The sequence below is a fragment of the Staurois parvus genome, unplaced genomic scaffold, assembly GCF_062004578.1.
Source record: "Staurois parvus isolate SC_StPar_1 unplaced genomic scaffold, SC_StPar_1.0 ptg001051l, whole genome shotgun sequence".
Classification (NCBI taxonomy): domain Eukaryota; kingdom Metazoa; phylum Chordata; class Amphibia; order Anura; family Ranidae; genus Staurois; species Staurois parvus.
In genome coordinates, this window is record NW_028318847.1 from 137,853 (window position 1) to 164,519 (window position 26,667).

General features: G+C 45.0%; 1 protein-coding gene across 2 annotated transcripts in view; it reads right to left on the reverse strand.

Moving 5' to 3' along the window:
• Window positions 1–26,667, reverse strand: part of SPTBN2 (spectrin beta, non-erythrocytic 2) — a 311,949-nt gene that overhangs the window by 125,964 nt on the left and 159,318 nt on the right. Inside the window, exon 1 of one of the 2 annotated variants that reach the window (XM_089658020.1) lies at window positions 9,151–9,533. The exons of the other annotated variant lie outside the window; for it this stretch is intronic. Coding sequence (XP_089514146.1) covers window positions 9,151–9,280 — 130 coding nt within the window. The 5' untranslated portion in view covers window positions 9,281–9,533. Of the gene's footprint in view, window positions 1–9,150; window positions 9,534–26,667 lie in introns of those variants that run through there. 2 annotated transcript variants of the gene reach the window in all.

Consider the following 26,667-nt stretch of genomic DNA (forward strand, 5'->3'; position numbering starts at 1 on the left):
CATTTTTGTAAATATTTTATTCTATCTTTTCATGAGACAACACTGAAGAAATGACACTTTGCTACAATGTAATGTAGTGAGTGTACAGCTTGTATAACTGTGTAAATTTGCTGTCCTCTCAAAATAACTCAACACACAGCTATTAATGTCTAAACCGCTGGCAATGCACCACCTCATTGCCTGTCAAATGCTCTCTGAAGAGCAATATGAATGTAGATTGCTCTTCAGAGAGCAAAGCTAGTGTAAAAAAGCCCTCAGATCTCACACTACAGATATACAGTTCAATTCAATTCCATGGCAGATGCAGTAAAAAACACATTGTGCCTGCAGGATGCTCTGGATACAAGCAGTTTTGAACACTGCCAATGACCATAGTGTTACAAACCTCGGTGAGTATTCTACAGATTCCCATACAGTACATGTAAAGTGAGCATGAACGAGACCCTTAAAATGTAATGTTTGCACAGAATTCATCTTGGAAAACAAATTGTGTGCCCTTTTATTCTCACGAGGTTCAGAGTAATATTCGGTAATGTCATTCCTGACATGACTGCAGGAGAGGAAGGTGTACTTGAGGAATTTACCACAAGGATCTCCCCACTTCATTCATTCTGTAGATCTGTGCTTCCTCCACCTCTCCTGCTGCTTCCTGATCATTCCCCCACCAAGCAGATGGGTACATCAGGTAAGACACTTCCCTGCCTTTGGGTGCAATTTGTGCATTTAAGATCCTCTAAACTGGTGACGAGGGTTAGAGCCCCTGTCATGTTTTATTGCGGTTCATGCAACCACTGGGGAGATGTACTTGCTCTCGGTCCTGGAGATTACTGCCACAACTAATCGAGAAAATCCAAAATGTTGTCACAAGAAATTCTATTTCTGGAAAATCTTCTGGTAGGGATCCAATTTTACACTGAAAACTACCTAAGAGGGCAATTACCTCACTGGAAATATTTCCACTCACTTCCCACACAAGATAGGAAGCGTATGTATGTAAATCTTTCGGATGGATCACAGGTGGTGGAAAGAGAAAAAAAAAAGTGCATTAAAGTATGTAAACTCTGAAGGCTCCTTTACACCAAATGCAATCAAAACATTTCCAAATGCAGCACGAAAGCATAAGAGAAAAAGAAAGGATTTACATCAAGTGCATTTTATAAACAGCATGCTGCATTTTTTGCATATAACATGTACTAGAAAGCACTATAGACAGACAATATAATGCCAAAACATACAAACACTAATTACAATGAATGTAAATACTCATATGTAACTGCAAACAACACAGGGATTGTGGTGTAAATGAGCTCTAAATCTATATTTCAGTATGTATGACATTACACCTCACTGTACAGATTTCATAAATACCTATTTGCGACTCTGTTGCTGAGTTTCTTAGCTTGAGATCCTGCCAATAATATCACTTCCTCTTGACAACATGAAGCCACTTCCTCACAATCAGTAGCAGCATCATCCATCCATCCGTCCTGGGTACTCCTTCAGATAGGCCGGTCCTAGATGGATCAAATCTTGGCTGGTTCAGCAGGGACTGGCCGAGATTTGATCCATCTATGGGCAGGCTGTATGTACTGAAGTCGATCCATCAATCAACTTCAGGACAACCATCCTTTCAGCTTTTACCATGCAATCACTTCTGGTGGCTCTAGCCACTAACAGTGATTATTGTGTTCTGCAGGCAGAGAAGGCTCCCCACTGGCAGAACACAATAGCTTTGCAGGAAGGATTCTCTCCCCCCCCCCCCCATCAAACACTTGACTGTGTTGATGGGGGAATCCAGCAATTTTCTTTCCTTCTGCCTGCGGTGGAAGGAAAGAAAAATTGCATCATCTATGGGCTGTTTTAGTCTTTGGGTTGCCTGACAGACCTGATAGGCTGCCCATTGAAGGAGAGCACACAGCAGGCTGACACCACTGCTGCTAATCGTGAGAAATTGGCCTCATACTGCTGGCCCGAAGTGCGGTTATTGGCAGAATCCCAGATAAGAAACTTTACAACAGAATCACAAGAACACTAACCAGTGAGGTGTGATGTCACATACAGAGAAGCAGACTCGGGGTTTACACCCAGTAAATGGGAAGCGAATGTAATGTGTGACGACTCCACTCCGGGGACTGTGACCTTCTACACAGTAGTAGATAGAATGGTGACATCATCAGACCTTTACACACAGCGCCCTCCATTCCATCTCAGCAGAGGATCCCAGACTGATCTCCTACAGAGTGTAATCAGAGCAGAAACATGCGTCATATATGGAGCACCCGTGTCTGTTCTGAGGTTTCCTCCGTCATGACAGAGGAAGACAGAGCCATGTAATCCCATACAATCAACTTTAGATCCCTATGGGCAGCAGGATGTAAACAAACCCACATCCACCTACATCAGCCAACATCCAATCAGGTTCTGTATGAGGGGACCAAGGTGAAAACGTCTTGCGTTTGGTCCACCCAACCCGATTATTATTATTATACTAATGCAGGATTTATATAGCACCAACAGTTTACACAGTGCTTTACAACATAAGGAGAGACAGTACAATTACAATACGGGGAAATCAGAGGGCCCTGCTTGTTAGAGCCAATACAAACTCATCTGTTTAAATCTGGCACACACGGGGTACAGTGCAGTCCATGATTGATCCGCCTAATTACAGGTCAACAATGGAGTGACAGATCACAGTGCGTCATATGAAGGATGATGGAGGCTCTCATTACAAAACACTACATAACACACAATGCCGGGGAACAACATTCTACAGTGACATCCTCATCATCAGATACATCCTGTCTGGGAAATGGGCCACACAGTGGCTAAATGGTTAGCACTTCCGCCTGGCAGTACTAGAGTCATTGGTTCAAATCCCAACCACGGCACCACCTGCCTGGAGTTCGCATATTATTATTATACAGTATTTATAAAGCGCCAATAGTTCGCTCAGCGCTGTACATTACAAAGGGGGACAGAACATGTGACAGAACAATACCAATACAATGTGATACACGAGGGGTTCGAGGGCCCTGCTCTTTCGAGCTTACAATCTAGGAGGGAGGGGGTGGTGGCACAGGAGGAGATAGCTGTGGGGGATGGGGTGGTAGGAAGAGTGGAGGAGGTCGGCAAGTTAGCAGGGGGTGGGGTAGGCTTCCCTGAAGAGATGGGTTTTCAGGGTGCGCCTAAAGGAGAGAAGAGTAGGTGATAATCTGATGGGTTGGGGCAGGGAGTTCCAGAGGATGGGTGACACCCTGGAGAAGTCCTGGAGGCGGGCATGGGAGGAGGAGACCAGGGAACTAGAGAGAAGGAGGTCTTGTGAGGAGCGGAGTGTGTGTGCTGGGCGGTACTTGGATATTAGGTCAGTGATGTAGTTCGGGGCAGTATGGTGGACAGCTTTGTACGTCAGCGTTAGGATTTTGAATTTGATCCATTGCGCAATCGGAAGCCAGTGGAGGGATTGGCAGAGGGGGGTGGCGGAGATGGAGCGGTTGGAAAGGTGAATGAGTCTGGCAGCCGTATTCAGGATGGACTGAAGCGGGGATAGCCAGCGGCGAGGCAGGCCAGTGAGGAGGGAGTTGCAGTAGTCGAGTCGTGATATGATGAGAGAGTGGATGAGCTGTTTAGTGGTTTCTGGGGTTAGGAACGTGCGGATTTTGGCGATGTTGCGGAGGTGTAGTCTGCACGAGTTTGTTAAATATTGGACTTGGGGCTGGAAGGATAGGTTGGAGTCCAGAATGACACCCAGTACTCTGGCCTGCGGGGCAGGTTTGATGGTAGCGTTGTTGGATGTGACGGAGAAGTCAATGGGGGGTGGTGTCCGGGCTGGGGGGAAGACAAGAAACTCGGTTTTGGAGAGGTTCAATTTAAGGAAGTGGAGCGACATCCAGTCTGATATGTCGCTCAGTAGGTGTGTGATTCGGGCTGAGACCAAGGGGGTGAGGTGGGGGGTTGAGAGATAGATTTGTGTGTCGTCAGCATAGAGGTGGTAGTTGAAGCCGTGAGAGTGTATGAGTTGGCCAAGGGAGGAGGTATAGATGGAGAAGAGAAGGGGCCCAAGGACAGAGCCTTGAGGGACCCCAACAGAGAGGGAGAGTGAGGGGGAGGTGGTAGCATTATAGGTAACGCTGAAGGAGCGTTGTGACAGGTAGGATGAGAGCCAGGAGAGAGCAGAGTCTCTGAGGCCAAGGGAGTGTAGTTTTTTGAGGAGGAGGGGGTGGTCGACTGTGTCGAAGGCCGCAGAGAGGTCAAGGAGTAGGAGCACTGAATAGTGGCCATTAGCTTTGGTGGTTAGCAGGTCGTTGGAGAGTTTGAGTAAGGCGGTTTCGGTGGAGTGTAGGGGACGGAAGCCGGACTGTAGGGGATCAAGGAGGTTGTTGTCGTTGAGGTGAGAGCATAGGCGGGTGTAGACTAGGCGCTCGAGGAGTTTAGATGTAAATGGGAGCAGGGAGATGGGTCTGAGGTTGTTCGGGTCATTGGGGTCCAGGGAGGGCTTTTTAAGTATGGGGGTGATGTGTGCATGTTTCAGAGGGGAGGGGAAAGTGCCTGAGGAGAGGGAGAGATTGAAGATGTGGGTGAGGGAGCATAGGATGGAGGAGGAGGAAGGTCGTAGGAGTTGTGAGGGGATAGGGTCGAGGGGGCAGGTGGTGAGGCGGGCATCAGAGAGGATCTTGGAGACTTCCTCGAAGGTAGTAAGGTCAAAGGTGCGGAGTGTGGGGGGAGCTTCAGTATGAGGAATGTAGGGTGGGGTGGAAGAGGAGGTCAGAGCAGTGGTGGGGCCATGGGAGAGGGGTGATGAGGGGGTAGCTGAGTGAGGGTGAAGGGGGTTGGAGAGAGTTTGAGCAGCGACGAAGTCCCTGCGGGTTATGTCGAGGGGGAGGGGGGATAAGGGGGTAGCTGTGTGAGAGGGGACGGGTTGAGAGGGTGTGTGAGTTGCGGCAATGTCCTTGCGAATTGTGTCAATCTTGTTTTTGAAGTGATTGGCAATCTCAAGGGCGGTGAGTGAGGTGCTGGGTGGAGGTGGAGGTGGAGAGAGTAGAGAGCTGAAGGCAGAGAAGAGTCGGCGAGGATTGGAGGAGAGGGCCTTGATGAGGGTCAAGAAGTAGGCCTGTTTGGCAGCATGGAGGGAGGAGGTGTAGGTGTGGAAGGCAGATTTGTAGCGGGTGAAGGCTTGTTGGGATTTGGTTTTGCGCCATAGTCGCTCCAGGGCACGACTGTGTCGTTTGAGGGTTTTGGTGTGATCAGTCTGCCAGGGCTGGAGCGGTCGGGGTCTGATGTTGCGTGTGGTTAAAGGCGCTAGTGAGTCAAGGGCTGTTGAGAGCGCATTGTTGTAGGCGGTCAAAGCCAAGTCGGGGCAGGACAGGGGGAGGATGCGGTCGTGGAGTTGATCAGCTGCAGAGTGGAGGGAGGCAGGGTTAAGGTTGCGGAGGTTACGGCTGGTAGTAGTGTGACATTTGGAGGGGTAGGCGTTGGAGGACGAGGAGATAGAGAAGGTGATCAGGTTGTGGTCAGAGAGAGGGAAGGGGGTGTTAGTGAGGTTGTGGGGAGCGCAGCGGTTGGAGAAGACAAGGTCGAGGATATTTCCGTCGGAGTGGGTGGTGGATTGTATGCACTGTGCAAGTGCAAAGGAGGAGGTTAGGTGGAGGAGACGGGCTGTGTCTGGGTTGTCGAGGTTGACAGGGATGTTGAAATCCCCAAGGATGATGGTGGGTAGCTCAGAGGAGAGGAAGAAGGGTAGCCAGGAGGAGAAGTCATCCAGGAAGCGGGGTATGGATCCAGGTGGCCGGTATATCACAGCAATCTTCAGGGGGGTTGGGGAGAATAGTCGGACGCAGTGGGCCTCGAAGGAGGAGAAGGATAGGGAGGGGGGGTTTGGGAGGACTCGGAAGGTGCTCTGCGGTGACAGGAGCAGACCAACCCCACCACCTTTACGACCGTTAGGCTTGGGTGAGTGGGTCCAGGTTAGACCTCCGTAGGAGAGTGCAGCAGGGGAGGTAGAATCAGTGGGCTGGATCCAGGTTTCCGTGATCGCCAGGAGGTTGAGGGAGCAGGAAACAAAGAGGTCGTGGATGGCGGTAAGCTTGTTGCACACCGATCGGGCATTCAGGAGTGCACATGAAAACAGGGGGCAGATTTTAGGGAGCAGGGGGACAGATACTAAGTTGTGGGGGTTGCAGTAGGACGTGGAGGCGGGAGGGTTATGTGCGGGTGAGGGAGGTGGTGGAGGGCCAGGATTCAGGGAGATGTCCCCCGCGGTTATGAGGAGGAGAAGGGTGAGAAAGGTGGCATGGGAGCGGGATGTGCAGGAGCGTGAGAAACTACTAGTGGAGGTGTTGGGGTCAGTGGGAGAGTGGAGTGATAGGAGGAGGTGGTGGGTGCCATAGAGGGGCGAAGGAAGCAGTGAGGACACAATATACAATTGTTTGGGAGGGGCAGAGGGATATAGTGAACGGATTTTGGGAATGGAGGAGAGGAAAATGAGAAGGAGTGGAAGAGGCATTTTGGGGAGGTGAAGAGAGCAATAGTAGGGAGATGATAGCAGTGAGGGTGAGATGTACAGGTTGTGGGGTGGAGCAGAGGGGTAAAGAAATGAGATTTGGGAACAGAGGATAGTAATATGATAAGGAGAAGAGGGGCGTATTATATAAAGGTACACAGAGTGGGTCTCAGGTATGTAAGATGTTTCCCAGGGTGTTTGCTTGCAGTCTTCCAGCATGCAGTAGAGCTTCTTGCTGTTGTGTCTTCCTGCTGCTTAAGTTCTCCTGCTTTAGTTCAACTGCTGCATATTCTCCCTGTGCCTACATGGGTTTCCTCCGGTTTCCTCCCACTCTCCAAAGACATGCTGGTAGGTTAATTGGATGCGGTCTCTAAATTGTCCCTAGTATGTGTATGTATGAATGTGAGTTAGGGACCTCAGATTGTACGCCCCTTGAGGGTTAGGGACTGATGTGAATGTACAATATGTATGTAAAGCGCTGTGTAAATTGACGGCACTATACAAGTATCTGTTTATATATATATATATATACACACACACAGCAGATTTTACTGCAAAACTGACTGGTTAGGGGCACAACATTCATGGACTGTCCCATACAACCTGATTGAACAATCTTTCAGATCTACCACCAACAATGTAGGTCTGGGTTCACACTTGTGCAGATCAAGACAACTCAAAGTCATTCGCATTCCCCACCTGCAAGTAGAATGCGCAACACTTTGGTATATGTGTGGGATGCCATTAATTCTTAACGGCAGCCCATAAACCACCAATCGTGGTGTGTCTCTGGGAGCGCCAGGCAGTTCTATTGGGCTGTGTTTAGGTCTGGGTTCACAGTATTGTGGTGCGGGAAATCGCATGCAATTCGGTCAGGAATCGCACTGCATTCCTGTTCAAATCACAAGCGATTCTTTGCACTGTGATTTGAGCCAATTTATCTTGTATGGACACAATTCATATAGCACCAACAAGAAAAAGGCATAGGCATTTTTTTTTTGCTGCACCAGAATTGAATTGCATGGCTGTTCACACACGTGAAACAATTCTTGGAATCGCACTTCATTTTGAGACTTGTTCTGGGGAGTCATTAATTTAACATGGCCACTGGTAGCAGATCACACAAATAGCATGTGATTTCAATGAGGAGCAGGATACGCTCAGAATTCACTGCGTTTCCTGCACTGCATATGTGAACCAAGACAAAAAAAAGAAAGAAGGGGAATAGGGAAATAGGGGACACCCCCCACCACCACCGTTTCTTGTGGGTACAGCTGCCTATTCAAATGATTTGGCTGCTGTACTCGTGACATGCTTGTGTAAATGCACACAGAGCCGACACGATGTGAACAGACTCGTCGCCCTGGTTCACACTGAATGCAATTTTGAAGTCGAGCCACTTCACTTGAATCAGTGCGATTTCAAAGCTGCAGATCAGGGCGACTTGTACCTCCTATTTCACTGCGGCTTGCAACTTCATTTAGCAGAAGTCAATGCAAGCACCAATGAAATTGGAAAAAAAAGTAGTGCAGGAATTATTTTTGAAATCGCACGGATTAAAGACAGTTCCATAGAAATACATTAGATGCGATTTCAGATGCAATTTGTAAACAGAAGGTCACACCTGTATGAAGCAGGGCTAAGGATTTGTGTAGTGCTGGTTTAGTTTTTGCACACGCACGTTTTACTTTTTTTTTATGCATTCTGTTTCAAAAATGCATCAAAAACACACTACATGCTTTTATGCAGCATCTCCATGGAAGTCTTTTGAACCAAAACCGCACCATTTTGCAGAAATCCCTGAGCCTTTCCAAAAACGCAGTAGCTGAAAAACACATAGATGTGAACGTATCCCATAGGAAACCATAGTAAATGGACTGCAGTGTGTTTCTACAAAACGCACGAAAACCCACATAGGTGTGAACCCGGCCAAAGGCCCCTTTCACACGGCTGATCCAATCAGGTCCATCTGTCAGTTTTTCAGGGATCCCTTTGGGCCAACGGGTGTAAACAGACTGGTGTCTTCCAATCCAATCTGCTAAAATCAATAAAAATGATGGAAGGGGATGCGTCATCCTCCGTCTAGGCAGGTCGGAGGGCAGTCGGGTGTATACAGACAGTGGAGCCCTGTACACCTGGCCACACATGGAGCAGATTGGTCTGTCTGTGTCTGCTCTGTATAAACTGAGCGGACGCAGACCTGTCATCCACCCCTCTGCTCAATGGACAGATTCCCCACTGATCAATAGGACTCCGCCCCCCCAAAGAAGCCTAAGGGTCACCATACAGGTCACAATCTGATTGTACAATCCACTTTAGATCTACCAAACCCCGGCATATGGGAACACACCCAGTGTATCCAATCAGGAAGGCCCTTGTACTACATAGGTGTTGGTGAATAGAGATTGTATGGGAAGCATCACGCTCAGCACACATTACAATCCCCATTAGATCTGACGTGTATGTAGTCCAGGTCCTTCCTGATTGGATAGACTAGGCACAGATTTGGTTGATGTAAAGTTCATCGTATTGTATGTGGTGACCCCAGTGATGTGTACATTGAAGACAAACAATGTATTTGTTCTATGTGATTAGAGAAGATCGTACGATCTGTGCCCTCCCCCCACACACAGGCCGATCCTCTCGCTCACCTTGCAGCTGTTTGAACCTTCCCTCCAGTACATTGGCGTACTGCACGGAGTTGACGAAGGCGGCGGGGGAGAGAGGAGGGGAGCCGGGCCGGGGCACCTCCATGTAGCCAGTCTCATACATCTGATACATCGTGTACGATCAGATCGCTCACCAGACCAGAGCGATCTCCATGGGCTGTACAGACACCGAGCTCACCGTCCCGGGACCACCGGGCTCTCCGCTGACTATCCAGACACCCGGGGCTTAAATGTATCCGACTCTTCACATCGATCGGCCGAACCCTCCACTAGTGGTCCGCAGAGCTCACACTCCACCCTCCATCCACACACAGACGTCAGGAATTCCTGAGATTCCTCCTCTCCGGAGATTTCCCGCTCCGCTCTCCTCACCTCACACCCGCTCCGACCAGGTCTAAGGAGGAGGGCGGGGACGGGGGAGGGGCTGGAGGGGGCAGGTTGGCTGCAACCACCGGGAAAGGTGTGACGGGGGGAGGCTGGAGGTGGTACAGTCCGCCTGGCTGTGACCTCACACTCAGAGAAGAGCCTCTCACAACCTCCAGGTGTATCAGTGTAAGCGATGGACGTGGATGAAGGCCAATCATAAACAGATACAAAGTAGGAAAAAGTTGGCAACGTTGTTTGTAAAATGTGTTTAAAGTGTTTCAGTGTATCTAAAACCAAACCAGGAATATACTGCAACATTATCTTCAATAATAATCACTTTTCCCAGTTATTATTGTCATACAGGATTTATATAGCGCCAACAGTTTGCGCAGCGCTTTACAACGTGAGGACAGTACAGTTACAATGGTGGGATCAGAGGGCTCTGCTCCTTAGAGCTTACAATCTAAAAGGGGAGGGTCAACTGATACAAAAGGTAATAATGGTGGGGGATGAGCTGATGGAGAAGATACATGTACAGTTGTTAGGTGGAGGTAGGATGGGCTTCTCTGAAGAGAAAGGTTTTCAGGGATCGGCTAAATGTGGACAGAATAGTAGTCGGACCGATTGGGGTAGGGAATTCCACAGGATGGGAGAGGCTCCGGAAAAGTCCTGCAGGCGAGCATGGGAGGAGGCAACAAGGGAACTAGAGAGAAGGAGGTCTTGGGAGGAACGAAGAGAGCGATTTGGTTGGTATTTTGAGATTAGGTTAGTGATGTAGCTGAGGGCTGAGTTGTGGAGGGCTTTGTAAGTTGTTAGTATTTTGAATTTCATTTGTTGGGTGAGCCGGAGCCAGTGGAGGGATTGGCAGAGAAGGGTGGCAGACACTGAATGGTTGGTAAGGTGGACGAGCCTGGCAGCAGCATTCATGATGGACTGGAGGTGGGGGCAGCCTATGTAAAGGTAAGCCAGTGAGGAGGGAGTTGCAGTAGTCAAGGTGAGAGATAACCTGGGAGTGAATTAGGAGCTTTGTGGTGTCATTGGTTAGGAAGGGGCATATTTTGGAGATGTGGAGGTCGAGACCACAAGCTTTGGAAAGTGATTGGATGTGGGACCAAAAGGAGAGTTTGGAGTCCAGAATTACACCCAGCACCCTGGAATGCGGGGACGGGTTGCTGATTGTGCCATTGATCTTGACAGAGAAGTCAGGGGAAGGGGCACGTAGGAGAGGAATTATTAGGAGCTCGGTTTTGGATAGATTGAGTTTGAGGAAGTGGTGTGACATCCAGATTATGTTGGTCAGTATGTTAGTGATGCGTGGGGGTAGAGAGATAGCTTTGGGTTTCATCAGCATGGAAATGATATTGAAAGCCATGGGAGACTATCAGCTGACCCAGGGAGGAAATGTAGATCAAATATAGGGGAGGTCCAAGAACAGAACCTTGGGGGACTCCAATGGAGAAAAGAAGAGGAGAGGAGGAAGTAGAATTGTAAGCGACACTGAAGGTGTGTTGGGATAGGTAGGATGAGAACCAATGAAGAGCACATTCATGGATGCCAAGGGAGTAAAGTTTTTTTTTTTTTTGAGGAGGTGGTGGTCAACCGTATCAAAAGCAGCCGATAGGTCCAGAAGTAGGAGTACAGAATAGTATCAATTGGTTTTTGCTGTTAGTAAATCGTTTGTGAGTTTTAGGAGAGCAGTTTCTGTGGAGTGCTGAGGGCAACATCCAGACTGAAGGGGATCGAGAAGGTTATTCTTAATGAGGCGGTCACTCAGTTAGTGGAAGACCAGGCATTCAAAGAGTTTGGAGGAAAAGGGGAGCAAGGAGATAGGTTGTTACGATTAGTGGGGTACAAGAAAGGCTTTTTAAGTATAGGGGTGACTAGTGCATGTTTTAGAGTGTTGGGAAAGATGCCAGAAGAGAGGGAGACTTTGAAGATGTGAGTTAGTGTAGGATAGAGCCAGAGGGTGACCGCAGTATTTGAGAAGGAATAAGGGTCAGGGGACAGGTGGTATGGTGGGCATTAGAAAAATGTTTAGCAGCCTCATCTGTAGTAGTAGAGTTGAGTGTACCTGTGTACATGGGGTGTTAAGTGAGGGAGTTATCTGTAGAGTGGGGATATCATCACGAATTGTATCGATCTTGTTTTTGAAGTGATTGGCGATCTCCTGGGCAGTGAGTGAGTTATGGGGTAGAGGTAGTGGTGGACAAAGTAGAGTGTTAACCACTTGCCCTCCTGAGGATTTACCCCCCTTAATGACCAGGCCTCGTTTTGCTACTCGGCGCTGCACTAATTCAACTGATAATTGCGCGGTCATGCAATGCTGCACCCAAACAAAATTTACGTCCTTTTTTTCACACAAATAGAGCTTTCTTTTGGTGGTATTTGATCACCTGTGCATTTTTTATTTTTCACACTATAAACAAAAAAAGACCAAACATTTTGAAGAAAAACAGCATTTTTTACTTTCAGCTATAACAAATATATAGTAAACTCAAAGTTGGTTATAAATTTAGGCCAAAATGTATTCTGCTACATGTTTTTGGTAAAAAAAATCCCAATAAGTGTATATTGATTGCTTTGTGTGAAAGTTATAGCGTCTACAAACTATGGTATAGATACTGCAATTTACGCTATTTTTTTGCTATACAGTGCTGCGCTAGTTTAACGGACAATTGCGCGGTCATGCAATACGGTACATAAATGAAATTTATGTCCTTTTTTTCACACAAATAGAGCTTTCTTTCGGTGGTATTTGATCGCCTGTGCACTTTTTATTTTTTGCGCTATAAAAAAAAAACCGCTGACAATTTTGAGAAAAAAACCCCAATATTTTGGACTTTTTGCTATAAAACATGTCCAGTAAAAAAAAATGTAAAAATCAAATTTCATCATAAATTTCGTCCAAAATGCATTCTTCGACATGTCTTTGCTAAAAAAAAAGCCCCAATACGTGTAAATTAATTGGTTTACGTGAAAGATACTGGGATTTTTAATTTTTTTTATACTAATAATGGCGGCGATCAGCGACTTATGGCAGCAATCAGTGACTTATGGTGGCGATCAGCGACTTATGGCGGGACTGCGGGACTGTGGCGGACATTCTGACACGGGGGGGGGGAACTGACTTGGGGTCACTGACATCCCCAGTGACACCAATACAGTGATCAGTGCAAAAAAAAAAAAAACACTGACACTGTACTAATGGCACTGGGGAGGAAAGGGTTAACTTTTTTATTCACTGAAAGGGTTATCTGTGAGAGGGGAGTGTTTTACTAGGGGACACGCTGATCAGGAGAGATAAACTCTTCTCTCTAGATCAGCGTGTCAGGAGCTGTCAGGGAGCTACTGCAGCCCTGCTCTCTGTCAGTGATTGCCGCTAATCGGCGGGTCACGGCCGGTAATGACCAGCCGTGACCGGGCGACTGATACCCGTGGCCGGGATCGGCGGTGCAGGTAGGGCGGCAGCGCGCCTTGTGTGTGCTCCCTACCTGTTTTGCAAAAGCGCGTTTTAAAAAGTGCTTTTGCCCAGCCGTGCCACCCTGCCACCTTATTTCTACAGTGGCTGGGCGGCAAGTGGTTAAATATAGAGAAAAATTGATGGAGACTGGATGAGAAGGTGTTAATAAGAGAGATAAAATAGGTCTGCTTGGCAGTGTGAAGGCAAGAATTGTATTTTTAGAGAGCAGTTTTACATTGATTAAGTTTTTGTGAGACTTAGCCTTACGCCACTGACGCTTGAGAACGCGGCTGCGTTTTTTTGAGACTACTGGTATCATCTGTTTGCCAGGGTTGTGGGGTTTGGGTCCTGATTCTGTGTTTAGTGAGTCCTTAATGATGCCAATAGTAATCAATATTAACCACTTATGCTCGCAGGGGTGGCTAACCTGTGGCTCTCCAGCTGTTGTGGAACTACATTTCCCATGAGGCATTGCAAAGATGGGAAGTTACTGACTTGCAGAGGCATGATGGAACTTGTAGTCCTGCAGCAGCTGGAGAGCCGCAGGTTGGCCACCTCTGCTCTAGAGGGTTTTATCTCCTTTATGACCAGAACATTTTTTGCTATTCAGCACTGCATTAGTTTAACTGGTAATTGTGTGGTCATGCAACTCTGTAAAAAAAATTAAATTTATATAATTTTTTCACACAAATAGAACTTGGTGGTATTTGATCACCACTGGGTTTTTTATGTTTTTATCATATAAAGAAAAAAAGACCAACAATATTCTGTTGTAAAAAACCTCCAATAAAAAAATAAATAAATAAAATGTATTCATAAATTTAGGCTAAAATATATTCTGCTATATGTCTTTGATAAAAAAAAATCCCAGTAAGTGTATATTGAGTGGTTTGTGTGAAAGTTATAGTGTCTACAAACAATGGTATATATACACTTGAATTTATATTCATTTTTTTTATACTAGTAATGGCGGTGATCAGCGACTTATAGTAGTGCTGTGATAGTGTGGAGGACAATCTAACACTAAATGATGCTGGGAAGGAACTGACTAAATGACACTGATATCTCCAGTGACACTGATACAATGATCAGTGCTAATAATGTACACTGTCACTATACTAATGACACTGGCTGGGAAGGAATATTTGGGACAATCAAAAGGTTAACTGTGTGTACTATGTGCTGTTTTTACTAAGCAATGTGCCAGTTTTTACTCCCTGCTTTGTGGGGAGAAAAAAAATGGCACATCGCTGTTGTTTGTAGAGAGCCTTGTGTTTTTTACCAACAGAGGGCTCTTTTCTGTCATTTGCTCAACCGGTCAGCAGGTCCCAGCCATAAATCATTGACTGGGACCCGGTGATCGGATTGTGCTGTAGCGGGTGTACATGCCCCCTACCCAGAATATCCGGTTTATGCTATATAATCCGGCACAATGGGGCTTCTCTGCTGCAGTATATCTATGGTAGGAGGTCCCTAACTGGTTAATTAATATTACCAATCCTTACAGTGGTTATAAACGCTTACATGTAACCAGTGAAGTGGCTGGCCTCAGTTGATACACAGAGATTAAACAGACTCTCCTACATAAGTTGAACCTGTTTATCTACAGTTTTCTCTTCTCTACATCTGTTCAAACTCCAGAATTTATAAAGCTTGTATGAGAGGTCAGAAAAGAGGGGGTGGAGAGTTGAAATTACACTCTGCTGAGCTCAGTGAGGGTAGCTCTGAGAGCTGATTGGAGGGAAGAGGACCCCCCCATCACACAGCACACAGGAACAGAGCTGATGCTGTCACCATGTTTTCTTGGTGTCAGGAAAAACTGTCAGAAGTGGTTAATGCTGATAGATGAGGAATAAACCAGCAGACAGATACTATGCTTAGTGCTCCTAATTGAGACAGTACACACTATAGTGGGATATGCTTTGTTCATATTTCATGTCTGCGGTTTACAACACTTTAAAGTAGTAGTAAGCTCTGATTTACTATTTATACCTGCAGGTAAGGTTATAATACCTGTAGGTACAGTGAGAATCTCCTTATCCTGGGATGCATAGGAGATATTCACATCAGCTCTAGCCAATGATGTCACTACACGTGCTCTGTGTCCAGTGTGCCGTGAATGCAAAGCACCATGTTGCAATGATAACACTTGTGCTCATGTGCGGGAGTGACATCATCACAGTCCGACCATTCAGAGAGCCCAAACCCAGAAGTGAGATCAGGCGGAGAAGGGATCGCTGGCTGCAGTGACATATTAGTACATTGGCATAGCATTGCAGGGGGCTGATTTAAAAAAAAAGTTGTAGTTCACTACTGCTTTAAATGTGGAGGCTGCATTAGTTTTCTTTTTTGCAGCCTTTACTCCATTATTTTCCCTTGGTGATCAGTCCTGTAACACATCTCCTGTATTAGGATGTCTGCACTCTGGATGGAGGAGAATAAGGGGCACACTTGGACAGCAGTATTGTTAATCTGTGAAGAGGCACAAATTATCTCGCTACACCGGCCTCTACAATTCGAGCCGTACTATTTTCATTGTTGTGGGCTACATATGTAACCAACCGTTCCTCCCCACAGCAGCCAGGCAGTGGGTTCAGGGGAGCTACCCAGAGGCATGAGATCTTCATCCCATCCCACTGTCTGATGGTAACATGATATTGTGCTTGCAGTATAAATGTGCTTTCAGAGGCAATGCTGGGTGCAAAGGGTTAATAATAATACCCCTATGTGTGCCTGCAGTCATACAGTATATGTTTCTTCTCAAGTATCTGAAATATTTCATAACAAACTAACAGAATTGTGTGTTATCTTTGAAAAAATTTGAATTTATGATTAGAAGAACATTGTTAAAGGGAACTTCACTTGGGTTGTACAAAATGCTGTAGCTGCTGGCTTTAATAGTGTATGTACAGGTAATCCCTAATAATGAATAATTATTTGCTTCATGTTGGTCAATATACCATTTATGATGTTTTGTTATATATAAATAAATGCAAAAATATCAGTTGATCCTGCCAGAAATCTTGTGACCTAATCACTTCCTGTGTACTGTGGCTGTGCTGTACTCCTATCAGTGTGCACTGTTCTCAGTTCTCTTGGTGGACTACAATACACCTCCATGGCTGGAGATGAGGAGAGAGGGTGGTTTTCTGTTATCTTAACAATTCCTCTAATCATAACACAATTCCTGTTACCCTAAAACACTTTGTAATGCACAGGTGCAAATAACGGGAAAAAAGTCTGAAAAAGAAAACAAATACAGTCCCACATCTAAGGACTGATAAACTGAAAGACATTGCATGCTTGTTCTTAGGTTTAGATACTCATTAAGAAACAGATACTTATCAGTCTATGGAGTCCAATGATGTCTTCCACCAGTCTCTCCAGCACCACTATCTTACATTTGGGAGATGGCTGTGACTTCCTGTCTCACATCAGGGTCCCCACTTTGCATGCACAATCAGGGCAGTGTAGGCAAGCTGATCCTGCAACCTTCTGGGATGTTTTACATGTCCCAGGAATCTGCGACAATTGGGGGATGGCCAATGTGAGGATTGAGGAATTGGGAGCAGGTACTGTACCTGTTGAAAAAAGGTACCCACTCCGTGAAAAAAAGAAAAAGCTGCAGATCTATTAGACACTGGGAGAGTAAATGCTTTAATTTTTTTTCCTAAAATAATAAACATGCTATACCTACCTGCTCTGTGCAATGGTATTGTTCAGAGCGGCCCCCATCTTCCTGAGTCCCCTACCAGTGCTTTTGGCTTCTCAATGTGCCTCCATAGGAAGATGCTTTCTATGGTGGCGCACCTGCGTGCTCAAGCTAGAGCTGGGCTGTGTGCATCTATCTATACACACATCGCTGCTCAGCCTGCCCACAACTCTCTGTCCACAGGATTTGATTGACAGTATTAGGAGCCAATGGCTCCCACTGCTGCCTCTGTAAGCAGAGAGAGCGGCAGATGGGCACAGCACTGAATCGAGCTAGGGCTCGGGTAAGTATACAGGGGCAGTGAGGGAATGATACAAACATTGCAACATTTTTTACCTTAATGCAGGGAATGCATTACGGTAACAAAAATGTCTAGCCTTTAGAACTGCTTTAAGAATAGGTACGTTAATGTTAGGTGCCCAAAATGGCACACGTTTGGGTACTATGCACAAAATTAACTTTTAGTGTAAGTGCCTATTCTCCCCAGCTATCCTTCAAAGTCCCCTAAACATCCACCTGTAATAACCTTACCATTAACCATGCCAGTAAAATTATTCTCCAACACCTAATAAAAGGCATCCACCTTCACCTTCATCCCTGTCTGAAATTAGAAATTAAAGCATATCTAAATCCAAGAAACAAATTATAGTATTGTAGCTTACTGAATTTTAGATGTGGTGGCTGAATTCATTTCATGTTACTCTTTTTTTTTTTTTCTTTACTTTACCCAGGAGACTGTGGGAGCCCATTCACAGAACAGTCAGGGGTGGAACTGCCATGTCATGGGGGGTGGCCCGTCTGAATCTGAAGAGGCATCTGGCTGAAGAGGAACAAGATGGAAGTGCTATACACAGGCACAGACGGCTGAAGAATGGATCGCTATAGAATAACACTGGATCTGCTGGGGTAAGTGCTTATTATGAATTTAACCCACTATAAGGTAAGTGAGGATGGGGGGGGGGGGTTAGGGGAAAATTAAGTTTTGCTTTAAAGTGATTCTAAAAAAAAAACATGCCTATACTTACCTGCTGTGTGCAGTGGATTTGCACAGAGGAGCCCGGATCCTCCTCTGCTCTGGTCCCCCACTGATGCTCCTAGTTCCTCCCTGCTGTCGGGTGCCCCCACAGCAAGCAGCTTGCTATGGGGCACCTGCTGCTCCGTGTGTCCATTTACACACGGACCTGTTCTTAGCCCACCCTCTCTCTTCTCATTGGTTCATTTGGTGGGATTGACAGCAGCAGGAGTCAATGGCTCCCGCTGCTGTCTCAGCCAATGAGAAGAGGGAGTCCTGGGATAGCTGAGACTCCATTGCACATCACTGGATCAAAAGGAGGTTTAGGTGAGTCCTGGGGGACTGCACACAGAAGGTTTTTTACTTTCATGAATAGAATGCATGAAGGTAAAAAACCTTTCACATTTACAACCACTTTATGGCATTTGGTTGGGGGATGTTTAGTCCTTACTTACCATTGAGAATTATTCTTCAATATTTAAGCTATTTTAACACTAAGCTGCAGTAAGATGGACAAGCAACAAGTTAATGCAGCTCTGTGCTGTGCAGCAGAACTGTGTACGACTCTGGACTGAATGGACAAAAATACAACTCCTTTGGCAGGTAAAGCACCTCCCATGTATATATTTATCAGATGTACAAAGGTAGGGCAGTCATTTGTTTGGGCAATAATTTTCCACCCAGCTTATTTGATTTTTTAACTTCTTGGCACCAACAGTACAAAAATATGCAGCCTCTCAGCAGCTGGGTCTTGATGCCTAGAGGCCTCATATTTGTGCACCCAATGTAAACAAACATGTGCCAGGAGAGTGAGCACCCTGTTTGCTCCCGGCACATTTGCCGGTGCCTTACGGAAAGGTCCCGATCGCTACTTGCGATCGGGAGCTTTCTAATTATGTGATCACTGTGATAGCCAATCATGGGGGTCACATGACCCTAAACCCCGGCATCACAAACCCCTTAAAATGCTCGAAGGCACGGTGCAAAGGGGTTAAATTGCCTTTTGTTGAGCTAGGTGCACACAAGGCCATCCAAGGGTTGAATTTAGGTCAGTTCAGCCAAAGTTAGCTGAAATGTGAGCCGTCAACAGCCAACTTTAAAGTGATATTAAAGTACATTTTTTTAAAAATAAAAAAACTTTAAAAAATCCAATAACCTTGCAAGCTGCTATAGAAAGCTTTTTTCTGGTGTTATACGTTGAATATAAACCAAGCCAATAATACAACTATTCAATCTCCAGCAGCAGCTGAACACCCAGATTCATATATCATATAACTAAGCATACAATATATAACCAATAATTGGTGCAGCGCTACATATACATAAATATCCAAATCAATAATGGTGCATTATAACTATGACAAAATTAGTGAATAAGTCCTTTCCTTTCAATGGATAAATAAATCAATCCTTGCACAGTGACACCTTGTGCTCCAATAGAATAACGTGCCAAAAATTGCCACCACCAGATGTCTGCTCACCTCCACAATATGACCTCACATAAATATGCTTGGTCAATAGACGCTTTTTGTCCCTTTAATGGACGCTGTAGATTTCCTATGTGGACTCAGAGAAAAGCCTTCTCAGCTTCCATGGAACTCTACCTCATACAAATAAACTAATCATAGTGCTTTATCCTTGTGAAACTTTTATTTCAACCTCAAAACATATAAATTGTATTAAATGCCCAATCGCACCAGATATATCAGCAGGCGATAAGGAGAGAGAGAAATCAGCAGTCCTGTGCAATGCCACATCTACTGCTCATTCGGTGGCTGCATTTACTACCCAGTAAAGCGTTGTGACATCATCCGAGGCCCCACCCCTGGAGCACAAGGTGTCACTGCGCAAATATTGATTTATTTACCCAGTGATGGGAAAGGACTTATTCGCTAATTTTGTCATATTTATAATGCACCATTATTGATTTGGATATTTATGCACTAATTATTGGTTATAACAAACATGTCATATATGTGCTCTGTGCAGTAGTTTGCACAGTGCAGCCCAATCTTCCTCTTCTAGGGTCCCCCCGCTGGTGCTCCTGGCCTCTCCCTCCCTTGGGAGCACCCAAACAGGTTCACTCTCAAGCCACTGCTCTGCATGTCCATTCACACACAGAGCTGTGGCTTAACCCCGCCCCCTCTCTCTCTCCTCATTGGCTCACTGGCTGTGATTGACAGCAAGGGGCACCAATGGCTCCCTTCCGTTGGCTCAGCCAGTGAGGAGTGAGAGTCCCCGGAGAGCTGAGGCTCTCTTGCACATCACTGAATCACGACAGGGCTCAGGTAAGTGTTCGGGAACTGGTAGGGCCGCTACACACAAAAGGTTTTTCAAGGTAAAAAACCTTGAAGCTTTACAACCAATTTAATGAGAGGAAATCTCTCTAGGACCCCCCCCCTCCTAAATGCCACCTAAGCTACAAAGGCAGCTGTATGGGAGTATAGACATGAGGGTACATACAAGAATATACAGATGGGGGTACCTATGGGGTACACAGATTATACCCCCCATCACCTTTGATGGGCAGTACCACTAGCCAAATGTAACCCATTCAGGTTATTGCATGTGCTGTGTAATTTTAGGGGTTTAAACAGTCAGTGAGGAGGTGACATGACTCCTCATCACCAACTGTCACATGCCTTCTGAAAAGTGATTCACCATAGAACGCAACTGTAAATAAGCTCTTACGAGCTCCGAATAGCAGTCAGAACGCAACAAAGGTTCTAATGCTTCCCTATTTTAAAATCTAAAACTAAAGTTGGGCTGTAAAAAGCAGTTTTGAATGGACACTTTAAATAAAAGAAATAGTTTAAAGTCCAATTTAACAAAGGCAGTAACAGGTACTAGGACAATATTTTGAAATCATGGAATGTATTGGTATGAATTTGCTCCTGAGAACATGGCCACATTGACGAATCAGACAATATCATATAAAACATGGAAGTGCTTCTTTCCCTGAGAAGTGGAATAGTCACTGGTCTTCCTTCCCCCTTTTGCAGTCAGACTCTTAAATATTCCATTGTCAGATCTCACCTGTGTTTCAAAAGCAAACAAGACCTTTTGTCCTATGATTGTTGAGCAACGTGACACTTTTCAAACAAAGTTTGCTCATACACACCAAAGCATGGGGAAACAGTGCTCTATGACCATTGCTTGTCAAATTGCAAAAACTGACCTATTTCTCAATGACTGGACTGAATCTGTCAGCGCTATTGTGACAGTCATGTTTGCAGCAACACGCTAAATTTTCTTTGGCACAAAACTGCATTACTCCATCCAGCTCATATTTTTATGATGGGTACAGATTGTGACAATGCATCATTGTGAATGTATAGAGACTCTTAACGTACACAAGCAGTGAGAGAATATTGCTGAGCTCTGAAAATACTAGTGGCCCGTCTGTCATGTAGTTCCAGTGGACCTTGACCTGGAACAAGTATTTATATAAGAAGTTCTGACTGTACTTTTTAATATGCATGCATGTTCTATTTCTATCTATTATAAAGTACTGCAGCCGGAGACATCAACTAGTATTCCTTGGAGGTCATCAGAGGTGGCTGTTTTCATATCTCTCATTACATATCATTTAGAAATTACAATAGGCAGGGTTTAACCACCTCTGGAAACCTCGGGAAGGTTTTACCCCCTTAATGACCAGGCCGTTTTTTGCTATTAAGCTCTGTGCCACTTTAACTTGCAATCACCACTGGGGTTTTTTAGTCATATAAATGAAAAAAGATCTTTTTTGTTTGAAAAAAAACAATATTGTCTACTTTCTGTTATAAAACATATCCAATAAAAAAAATTAAAATAAAAAAACTCTTTATAAATGTTAGCCAAAATGTATTCTGCTACATGTCTTTGGTAAAAAAAAAAAAAATCCCAATAAGTATATATTAATTGGTTTGTGCAAAAGTTAGTGTCTACAAACTATGGTATATACAGTATATTGGAATTTACACAGCTATTGCGCTATGCTGGTAATGGGGGTGATCAGCGACTTATAGTGAGACTGTGATAGTGTGATGGGCAACCTGGCGCTAGATGACTGGGACTAACTGACACTGACATCAACAGTGACAATAATACAGTGATCAGTGCTAATAAAGTACACTGTCACTGTGCTAATGACACTGGCTGGGAAGGGGTTAATATCTAGGGGCAATTAAGGGGTTAATTGAGTGTCTAGTAATGTATAATGTGTGTAATATGTGCTGCTTTCCTGTACACAGAGTTCTGCATTTTGTAAACACAGAACTCTATTTGTGATTGGACATAGCCAATTAGCTGACTTCAGCCAAAATAATTGACTGAAATCAGCTCCCAAACTCATGCTGTGTCCAATCAAGGCACGGGTCAGAAGGGAGCTGTGTGCATGCATGCCCAAAACCCAGAAAAGGGCCAATCGCATACATACAGTATACAGTACATGCCACTTTATCAGTGTTAATGGGCAGAAATATTGTGGCTGCATTGGTTTCATTGGATTAAAGGAAAGTGCTGTGTCATGGGCTCTTTAGGGTTTGCCATATTGCAGTAATGTGTCCAGTATAATTTTTGCACCTTTTTGGGGTGCAGCATGTGACACTAGATTCACTAGATCTGGGGCTCCTCTGAGGTTTTGGTGCTGTTGTGGGTTGAAAGTACCAGGAATACCTCCTTGATGGATGCCTTGGTTATGGAGAATGCAGATGGAGCAAGTACAGTCTGGTGGCTCACCTGAATGTTGCAAATCAGGGACAGCAGCAGTAGTACTTTCAATGCTCCTTGGAGAGTGTAGTGGAAAGGATTGATGTTGCAGATTGGAGTGGGTTTCCTTAGTGGACTAGAGGCCTGTGTGACCATGAGGAAAGATGGGTCGGGCCAATTCTGGTGCTACTCAGGACTTCTAGTCTCTGCTCTATGCTCCTGCCTCTTGATGCAATATTGTCAATTAAGAGAGAGGTAAAATGCATATCCCTCCATTAAGGACTGACTGAGGTGCCAGTAGATGGAACTATAGAATGAGTGTCTGAAAATGAGGTTGTGGGCTGTCCACAAACACTCTCCTCTGCCACATTATTTTACACCATGGACCAAACAAACAGGTATTAGTTCCTTACTCCCCACTGCCACAGCCTTTTTCCAGCCTACCATCATCATTACTAGTATAGTGTTTGTGTGGATCAATATATTGAAACTATACCAGTGCCCCCTTAGTATTAGTGTCCCCAAAAATGCAGTGTTAGCAGGATCATCCCCATTTGCTGCCAGCACTAGCGTTTAGTCCCAATGCTCCCCACCCCTAACAAGAAGTGTAGTGTCAGCATAATTTCTTATCACTGTCACCCGTAATACATTGCACACAAAACCGCAGTGTTCACAGAATCAGGCCTGATCTCTGTTGGCATTTGCCAGTGAATTGTTTTCTAGTGGTTCAATCAATCCATGACAGCCAGGTGCTCTTTTTCCCATGGGTTGCACTAGGTACTTGTACATTTAGAGTCCAAAATGTCCAACCAAAGGTACACTAGTGAAGAGGCCTACAGGATTCTGAGCATGTCAGGTGAAAGCGAAGGGGACAACTCCCTGACACAAACAGCCTCAGAAAACATCAGCAGCACCCTGACAGGTAGCTCAGACGATGGAGAAGAGGTCCCTGTTAAGATCAGGCGTACCCGACCCCATGAAGCTGAAGTGCTAGGATCGCATGAGTTGTCTCATATGCAGCAGAGTTCCAGTACTAGTGCCGCACTACCTTTTGGTGAACTGGCAAGCACCAGCAGCCTAGTGAATCCTGGTCTTTTTTATACCAGCATTGCAGTATCACTTGGTGACGTGGCGATTCCCATAAGTGCAGTACAAGCTGGTGCGGTGGCAAGCACAAGTAATGTCCCACAGCTGCCAAGAATTCGCACACAGGCCTGTAGAGCCCCTAGTGACCTTCTGGACAAGCTTGCAAATCCTGATTTGCAGTCCACAGATTCTGCAGCACCTGTACTTGCGCATTCACTGCCCAACCCGGAATTGAGGTGAAAACAACAAATTTAACGCCCCTTGATTATATGGAGCTGTTTTTCACAGAAGATTTGTACAATTTGATTGTGGGCCAAAGCAATTTATATGCTCAACAATATATCGTCGCAAACCCAAATTAAAACCTTGCCAGACCATTCGCATGGCAATCCATTACAGTTTCCAAATTTAAAACTTTTTTGGGCCTAACCCTCAACATGGGCATTACAAAAAAGAATGAGTTGCAGTTGTATTGGTCCACAGACCCAATTCATCATATGCCCAAGTTCTCTGCTGCCATGACCAGGCATAGATATGAGACGATAATGTGCTTCATGCATTTCAGTGATAACACTCTGTTATCCTCGGGGTGACCCTGAACATGACATGCTGTACAAAATTCGGCCCCTCATAAACCACCTCACTGAGAAATTTGCAGATGTGTATATACCGCAGCAAAATATTATTCACTTTACTGGCCACCTTGCATTCAAACAGTACATCCAGGGCAAGTGTGCCAGATATGGGGTCAAATTGTATAAGCTCTGTGACAGGGCCACAGGCTATACGTACAAATTTAGGGTTTATGAGGGAAGAGACAGCAAAGTAGAGCCCCACGACTGCCTAGATTACATGGTGAACAGTGGCAAGATCGTTTGGGACTTGGTGTTGTGTTTGTTCCGTAAGGGGTACCACTTATACATGGACAATTGTATACAAACGTGCCACTGTTTAGACATTTGTACAATCTTAGAATTGGCTCATGTGGCACCATGCGACCTAATCGCTGGGCCTTCCTCCAACAGCTTGTAAATACCCGACTTAGAAAGGGGGAGAAAGCCTGCTTGAGGAATGATGAATTGATCGCAGTGAAGTGGAAGGCAGACGTGACAGTCCAAATTAAAACAGTATCTGGCGTTGCTGAGAAACACCTCTGTGTCCACAACTATAACCTTAACATGGGAGGGGTGGACTTCAATGACCAAATGATGAAGCCGTACCTAATTTCCCAGAAAGCTCAACACTGGTACAAAAAGGTGTCTATTTATTTCAATTGGCTATATATAACACTTTTGTAATTTACAAAGCAACTGGATGAAGTGGATCCTTCATAAAATTCCAGAAAGAGATCATCACGGCCCTTTTGTATCCAGAAGGTGCTGTGGCCCAATTCTAAAATCCAGATGCAGTTAGCTGGCTGCATGAGAGGCATTTTCCGGATGACCTCTCTGTTACCCCAACCCAAAGGTCACTCCAAAGAAGATGAAGTATCTGTGGCAGATACGGAATAAGACGTGGCACCCGCTTCTTTTGTACCTCCTGTCTTGGCCAACCTAGTTTCTTCCTCAAGGACTGCTTCCGACGCTACCGTACACTAATGGAGTATTAGTATAGGGTACAGCACGACACAGTTCAGGGCACATATTTACAGAGGGTCTCGAAAGATGTTAGGCAGTCAAGAAACTGGCTATTGCATTTTGAGAGACCCTACAATCTGTTTTAAAACGTTAAAGTTTATAATTTTTTTAAAAAACCCAAAAAATAAGAAAGTCCAAAAACATTTTTTTCAATTTTAAAAACCAAAAATAGTTATAGTTTTTTTTGTTGTCGTCATTGTTCTTACTGTTCTACTGTTACGATTTAACTGCTTTATTGAGTTACTGTTTTATTGTTAACCATTGCTGTTTTCTTTGCAGGAATGTCATTCAGCTGCAGCACCGACTTGTTTATTCTGACAGCAACAGGGTCTTGCTCTCAGAATATACATACGTAGGTGTGTGCAGTGCTGTTGGATGATATTTTTCATCCGCAGTTAAAAAAAGAGCATATATGCCGAAGCATGGGGCCTGGGGTGGCCAATGGGTGGATGGCCCCCATGCTTCGGCATATATATTTTATAACATTTTTTGCACATTTCATGTGTGCCCACCATTAGATGTGGGTTGATGTAGGGAGGTATATTCTAATGGTGGGCATACCACACACTTTTTCTGGCAGAGATTTCTTCTCTTTTTTAAAATTCAGCCCACAGCATGCATAAATAAAAAGAGAACATAGCATATACACCCAACAAGGACCAGCGACATACTGGTATATCACTGGACTTTCATGTAAAAGCGATCGGCTTTCATTTAAAAGCAATCCTAGTGGCTAATTAGCTGCAGGATTGCTTTTACAAGCAGCGGGAGAAGATGCCCCCTTTCCCCCGCTGCCTTCCACGGCCTTCTCGGGCAGTCTCGTGCTATTGGGGGAGCCTGAGAATGCAGTGTTTCTGCCAGCTGACCATAGAGCTGATTGGAGACCAGAATGGTGCCAATCATCTCTGTAGTCTAAGAAATCGGAGGCTACGAGCATTTCATCACTTCGGCAACTCCCCAACCCCCCCCCCCCATGCGTGCACCTTCATGTGCGAGCTTTGACCATGTGCCACTATGTAAACAGCGGTTGCACCATGCATGTGAGGTATCGCGCGAACGCCAGATCAAGGGCAGTAATTCTAGCACTAGACCTCCTCTGTAAATCTAAAATGGTATCTTGTAAAGGCTTTTAAAGTGTTGCCTATGGATATTGAAAATTTTTGCAGTTTGTCACCATTGCACGGGGCATGTCATGTTTGGTATCTATTTACTCATCATACCATAATCTTTTATGATAAGATATAAACCTTTCTTACACCTAACTCACCAAACCAAGTGAGTAATCTGAGTATTTCCTAACCACCTAACCAAATATTCCCAAAAATAGAAAATACATAAATAAATGAATGAAAAATAGTCTCAATAAAGTCCAAATCAAAAGTCCACCAAAAACAAATATGTCCAGTATGAAGGATTCCAAATCCTATTTCAATCCTCGTGATACCTCGAAAAAAGAATACTCATATAGTGCATTATCTTCTAAATAAATTTCAGTATAAAGTGCAATGAATGAATATGTGCACAAAATCAAAAC